The 6,475-nt window shown below is 42.8% G+C and overlaps 1 protein-coding gene across 1 annotated transcript; it reads left to right on the forward strand.

Moving 5' to 3' along the window:
• Positions 1 to 380: 380 nt before the first annotated feature.
• LOC128371584 (protocadherin-10-like) lies at positions 381 to 4,667 on the forward strand. Its single transcript, XM_053331937.1, has 4 exons — positions 381 to 2,909; positions 3,784 to 3,845; positions 3,951 to 4,063; positions 4,396 to 4,667. Exons 1-4 carry the CDS (start codon positions 381 to 383, stop codon positions 4,665 to 4,667), a joined length of 2,976 nt encoding a protein of 991 aa, XP_053187912.1.
• Positions 4,668 to 6,475: the final 1,808 nt, after the last annotated feature.

Below are 6,475 nucleotides of genomic sequence, written 5' to 3' on the forward strand. Positions count from 1 at the left end.
GAAAAACTGAAGCAGGAACGTTTGACCTGGAGGACAAAGCCTCGAGATTGTGACATGAATTTGATCGGGCTAGTAGGCAGGCTATTATCCGAGCAGATGTCGCCCCCCCGCCCCTATTGGAACAGTAGGGCCAATAATAAACACACGCACACACAGACACACAAAACGCACACTAATCTGAGACAGGCTAGTAGCCCTTGCACATCTCTCTCTTCCTCTCCTCTCTTTTTCTCTCAGGCAGGCAGGCGCTGTGTCAGCCCCACCAATGATAAGTTTTCCCCAGTCTGTATTTTCCACAATTCTGCTTTACTCATCTTCTGTGAATGGTAGACCAGAGACACAGTCATTGGTGTGAGTTTCGGAATTGCTTCAGCCTGCAGATGGACACTCAAGGGGCGAAGAAAAGACTCTGTGGGAGATGGCATGCAGTGTGCCGTTTTGCGCTGTTCACTTGTTTCCTGGATACAGTCTGGGGACAGATTCGTTACTCAATCCCAGAGGAACTGGAGCATGGAGCTTTTGTTGGCAATATTGCAGAGGACCTGGGCTTGGATTTGGACAAGCTCTCTGCGCGCAGATTCCGGATAGTCTCAGGTGCCAAGAAGCAATATGTGGAGGTAAATTTAGAAAATGGAGTTCTGTTTGTCAACGAAAGAATTGACCGTGAAGAACTATGTGAGCAGAGTTTGTCTTGCTCTTTTCACTTGCAAGTGGTCATAGAAAACCCTCTGGAGCTATACAGGGTAGAAATGGAAATTTTGGACGTGAATGATAACTCTCCCAGTTTCCCGTGGACAGAATTTAATCTGGACATATCAGAGTCTGCTGCGCCAGGTTCCCGTTTCCCACTTGAGAGCGCACAGGATTTGGACGTGGGGTCCAATTCGCTCCGCACCTATTTGCTGAGCGTAAATGAGCATTTCCTTTTAGATATACAGACGCGCAGTGATGGTAGTAAATTTGCAGAGCTAGTCCTACAAAGCCCGCTGGACAGAGAGCAGCAAAGTGCGCATCAAATGGTCCTAACAGCTGTGGATGGAGGTGCGCCGGAGAGATCTGGCACTGCGCAAATTGATATTACCGTTTTAGATGCAAATGATAACGCACCTGTGTTTGATCAGTCGTTTTACAGAGTGAGGCTTGCTGAAAACGCACCAAAAGGCACAGTTGTCATAAAACTCAATGCGTCGGATTTAGATGAGGGACCCAATGCTGATATCACTTATTCATTCAGTGGCCACGCTCCCATCAAAGTGCGCCAGCTTTTCAGTGTAGACTCGCGCACAGGGGAAATCAAAGTCAAAGGAGTCATAGATTATGAAAAGGCCAGGATGCATGAGATTTACGTCCAGGCTAAAGATAAAGGTCCATCCGCTGTAGCAGTTCACTGCAAAGTACTAGTGAACATTTTGGATAAAAACGACAACCTTCCAGAAGTGATTTTGACATCAGTGTCCACACCTGTGCAGGAGGACGCACCTCCGGGAACGGTGATAGCTGTCATCAGCGTAATGGACAAAGACTCAGGGGAGAACGGGAACGTGGATTGTGAGATTCCCCATCAAGTCCCATTCCAGCTCCACTCATCCTTTAAGAACTACTATACATTGGTAACTTGTGATTTTTTGGACAGGGAGGCAGTGGCAGAGTACAACATTACTCTCACAGCCCGAGATATGGGCTCCCCACCTTTATTCACTAGGAAAACTATTTTGGTTCAAGTGTCTGATGTGAACGATAACGCGCCTCACTTCAAACAGCCCTCCTATACTGTATATTTAACCGAGAATAACGCGCCAGGGGCATCCATTTGCTCGGTGACCGCACTGGATCCCGATTACGGTCAAAACGCATACCTCTCCTATTCTATATTGGATGGTGACATACAAGGAATGTCAGTGTCCACATATGTGTCCATCAACTCAGACAGCGGCAACCTTTACGCGCTGCGATCCTTTGACCACGAACAGCTTAAAAACTTTCAGATCATAGTTAAAGCCCAAGACGCCGGTTTTCCGCCTCTGAGCAGCAACGTTTCAGTGACCATCTTTATTTTGGACCAAAACGACAATGAACCCGTTATTGTGTCACCAGTTCCACAAAATGGCACGGTACCGACCGAAGCAGTGCCCAGATCAGTTGACGCTGGTTATCTTATCACAAAAATCAACGCTGTGGATGCAGACGCAGGTCAAAACTCGCGTCTTTTTTATCAAATGCTCCAAGCAACAGACCCGAGCTTGTTTAGCATTGCTCTGTACACGGGAGAAATCAGGACAATACGCCAGTTAGTGGAAAAAGACCCCATAAGGCACAGACTGGTCATTCTGGTGAAGGACAATGGTCAGCCACCCCTTTCGGCCACAGTTTCCATCATCCTGTCAGTGGTTGACAGCCTGCCAGATACACAGCCCGATTTGGGTGACCTGTCACTAAGCCCACATCACAACTCCAACTTCACCCTGTACTTAATCGTGTCTCTGGGCGCAATCTCCTTCACATTTCTGGTGGCTATAATTGTCCTGGTTGCAGTGAGGAGATTGAAGGGCAGACCGTCCAACAGCGAGTCCAACTTCCTCTCCATTAGTGAGTGTTGCTGCTGCTGCTCACGCTCAGAAACATCTACAGCCACAGAGGTTTTCAAAAAGACCAATTTAAATGTTCGGATGTCCGGAGGCGCGTCCGGCTGCGCAGAGGCAAACAGCAGCACCCCACTTCCTCAGGTCTATTGCTATAAAATGTGTCTGACACCGGAATTATCTAAAAGTGACTTCATGTTCCTCAAGCCTTGCAGTCCGGTAATGTCAGTTCAACAGAATAATGCCAAAAGCACAGACTACCTGACATCTGGCTGGAGCGCACTGGACCGTAATGAGCTGACCAACAACAGAGCTGCAACTCCAAACGAGGTACAGTAACTTCAAAAAATAGACTGAAAAGTGGAAAGGAACTATTTTATTTATGATGCTGTATGTTGTTGGGCGGCAAATCAGTAAAATATTAACTTTTCACTGTAGGAACGATATACTTTGAAATCAACACAGTCCAAATGTTATTTCTCAACAGTAAGAGTTATACCTATCTTAAACTAAAGCCACGCTCTCATTAGTTTTACTATTGTCTCACTTCAATTTAAAGTAGCAGAAAGATTGAGTACAGTGTAACAGTGTATTTCACACACTAGGGAGCGCTGCAACACGAGCCTTACTACTTTTTGCTCTTAAAAACTTGTTTCATATAATGGATGTTAAACTGTAAAATAATAATCTTACCATCAAAATGGATTAGATGAACATCATAGCTTTGCTATTATAAATTCATCAAACTTAGGTTGTTGTCTGTAGGAGAGAAACAAGTTTCAATGTTTTACGTAATCCAGTGGAAATGTAGCTGTAACCAACCCCCATGCTGTGACAGCATACCTTGCAGTCTGGGAAAATTATCAAAGTGTGACAAGGTGTTTGACACAGGGATAAAAAGTGATCCAGGGATGAAAAGAGATACACATTTATACCCTAGACTTGAAGCTTTCTCTTGATCTTAACACTGCCACTGCTGTATTTGTACTCTAGTCAGCTCCCCCTCCTAATGGTTTCCAGCTGTTTCACATTAACCTGACTTTGTCTGACTTTCGATCTATAGAACTTATCAGCTTTTGGCTTCCAACATAAAAAAGGGAGAAAAGGGAGTGTCACTGTGCCTCCTGCCTAGATATGAATGCATGACATTTATGTTTGAGCTGATCACCGATTTACAAAGTTTCTTTATGTTTTAACTGTGCAGCTGAAGTATTCCAACAAGGACCTCACCTGGACTAAGAACCAACGCAACTCAGCATACAAGAGGTAAATACAGCTCATACAATTAAAACACATCCATATACACACACACACACACGCACGCACACACACACATGCACACACCTAAACTTGTGTTGTCTATCTTTTCAGGTATAGTTCAGCAAATATGGAGGGTACACTTTCACGTCAACAGAAATATGATGCTGATGGGTTTTCCTGCTCAGTGGCACCACAGTACTGGACTTGGGGAAACCATATGAAAGGTAGGTGGAAGTTTGGGTTCACTGTTACTCACATGAAAGAGGCAGCAGTGTATGGCAGATGGAGGTTCTCCTTGTGTCTGTGCCTCAGGATTTAGTCTGAAATATAAAATAAAAAGCAGATAACACTAGGCCCCAAAAACGAGGAGATGGGGTGGGGGTTAATGCATCAATTTAAGGATTACTTAAGTCGCTGCAAGAAGTATTATTTGCAAAATAGCTGAAATTTAGAAGATAAAACCCCCTTATTCACATTAAGCATACTGTATGTAAATATGAGGTCTTTGCAGAAATAATCTTCTGATACATATTGTAATTTATGCATATTTTCACAGACTGCAAGATGTCTCTTCAAGAGGGAGTAGTACCTAACTACTCATGGACTCCAAAGTACACTCAGCCTCAATGTGATCCACCAGACTACCAGCACAATGTATATATTCCTGGCACCACATCTGGCTACAGCACTCTGAAGCTCACACCCAGAGGTGAACTGGATGTGTATAACACCTTTTCTACTTTTGGGAAGAAAAAGAAATTCATCTCAAGCTACGAACAGTCTTTTGACAATGACGATGGTCTCATAAGCAATGATATCTTTAAATGACACACTAACTATACTGTATATTCTGTGTATGATACATATGCCATTAACTGTCTGGTTCCATTATTAACCATGAATTGCATCACAATAGTGAAAGAATTGCTCTTGGAGGCTGACAGACCATATTTCTCCTTTTCTCGGTTCAATTTAAAACTCATCCTTACCACAAGTATATTTCTATTTTTGTAAATACTGAAATCAAGTTGGTCTATCATGAGTTATGTTGGGTTCTTCAAGCAGCGATGATTTGTCCATCAAACTAGCCTAGTTTGAAAGTAGTAAACCGGAACAAAAGGAAGAAGGGTTCTTTCTCAGAAACAGTGAGTTCAGGTAAATTTGATTTGATATGTGTGAATCTTGTTGGTTTTCAGCATTGATGATTTCAGCACAAGGGTTATCCAAGTATCAGTCACTTTTCTGTAGCACCACGTTTTCGTGTCATAGTGACAGCTGTACTGAGTGCACTTCTGTGTGTCAAAGATGTGAACCAACTAACTGTGCAAACAATAAACCTTGTAGCTTTCAAAGTAGAAGCTGTGTCAAGATGTACTTTTACACCTTTCACTGGTGGAGGATATGCTGTGTCAAAATCTAATGTGATTATGTATTCATGTGGCTCTGAAATAACATCTTGAAGCACACAAGCATGAATTTCTCCATGAATAAATAAACACATCAACACAGATACTATGTAACAGGAAAGCAGTGACAGTAAACTGAACTGTGAAGTGTTTATTTATATATAATTTTACCATCATCAAGCGCTGACACCGAAGATTTTTTGTGTCAGGGTGAAAGCAAAGCATAATAAATGTTATCACAATTATGGGATGTGAGCTTTGCACAGGTTCATGAGATCAAATGCAATACTCATGAGCAAACGCTCGTGGCACTGACAGCACTGAATAAAATGTGGCAGGAGGACAGTTAGCTAATTGGCTTCAAAACTGCCTCTCAGTAAGCAGAGAAGAGTAGAAGTGAAAGAGCTGCTTACAAATACAGTCATTTTATCCAGGGGGGTCACAGGTAGATGACACTGAGTCATATTTAAGGACATCAGATATAACTCAGCTGCACAATATGAACTGTTTATTCCTGCTTTCCTGCCAAAGTGGAATCAGAGGTTGTGTTTACAGCTCATACTTCTCACTAAATCTAGAAGTAAAAAGGCAAGAGCCCAGTCATAGTCAGGTCACTATATGACATGAACACCTGTGTTTATGAAGCTGGTATTATTGTTGTGCTGTGACTTATGGCTTTAAGTGTCATGTGACCTTTTCTCATGATATTCTTAGATAGTGAACCCAGGGTTTTAAACTACCACTATGGAGTTAATCCCCAGGATCCATCGCCTCTAAACGGAGCTACTGCAGACCAATGGGTTAATCTGGGCCTGCCTGCTTCAGTAAACTGTTTCATGTTTTGGATGCCAAGGGCCAATTTCAGATCTATTTTGAAGACTCTGAAGACCGAATCAGATGGATAAATCCTTTAAGGAAAATCCCTGTCATTCAGGGACTGTTTGAGATCCCAAAGTTTAAAACACATATCCAGAGAGGCAGGCAACTTTATCCTGCCAATAATTACAGATAGGCGAGCCAAGATTTTTTATCTTTGACTGTATCACAACCAGTACCAACAACAACCGGGCTTAGCAGTCATTCAAAATACAAATGCCCCATGTGCTATAACCACAGACACATATGTGCAGCTTCTGTGCCATGTAAAATTTGTTCAGAGGCCAATTTATGTCATTTTATTTCTCTTCAACTTGCTCCTTTCTCCTCAATTTTGGCTAAGTGGAAGAGCTT

This window comes from Scomber japonicus, chromosome 13, assembly GCF_027409825.1.
Source record: "Scomber japonicus isolate fScoJap1 chromosome 13, fScoJap1.pri, whole genome shotgun sequence".
Lineage (NCBI taxonomy): Eukaryota > Metazoa > Chordata > Actinopteri > Scombriformes > Scombridae > Scomber > Scomber japonicus.

What these genes read in the sequence shown, in the direction of transcription:
- LOC128371584 (XM_053331937.1), top strand. Translation starts at nt 381, where the DNA reads ATGGACACTCAAGGGGCGAAGAAAAGACTCTGTGGGAGATGGCATGCA. An exon ending in GAGCTGCAACTCCAAACGAG is followed by an intron (nt 2,910 to 3,783) that starts GTACAGTAACTT and finishes TTAACTGTGCAG; the next exon opens with CTGAAGTATTCCAACAAGGA. An exon ending in CGCAACTCAGCATACAAGAG is followed by an intron (nt 3,846 to 3,950) that starts GTAAATACAGCT and finishes CTATCTTTTCAG; the next exon opens with GTATAGTTCAGCAAATATGG.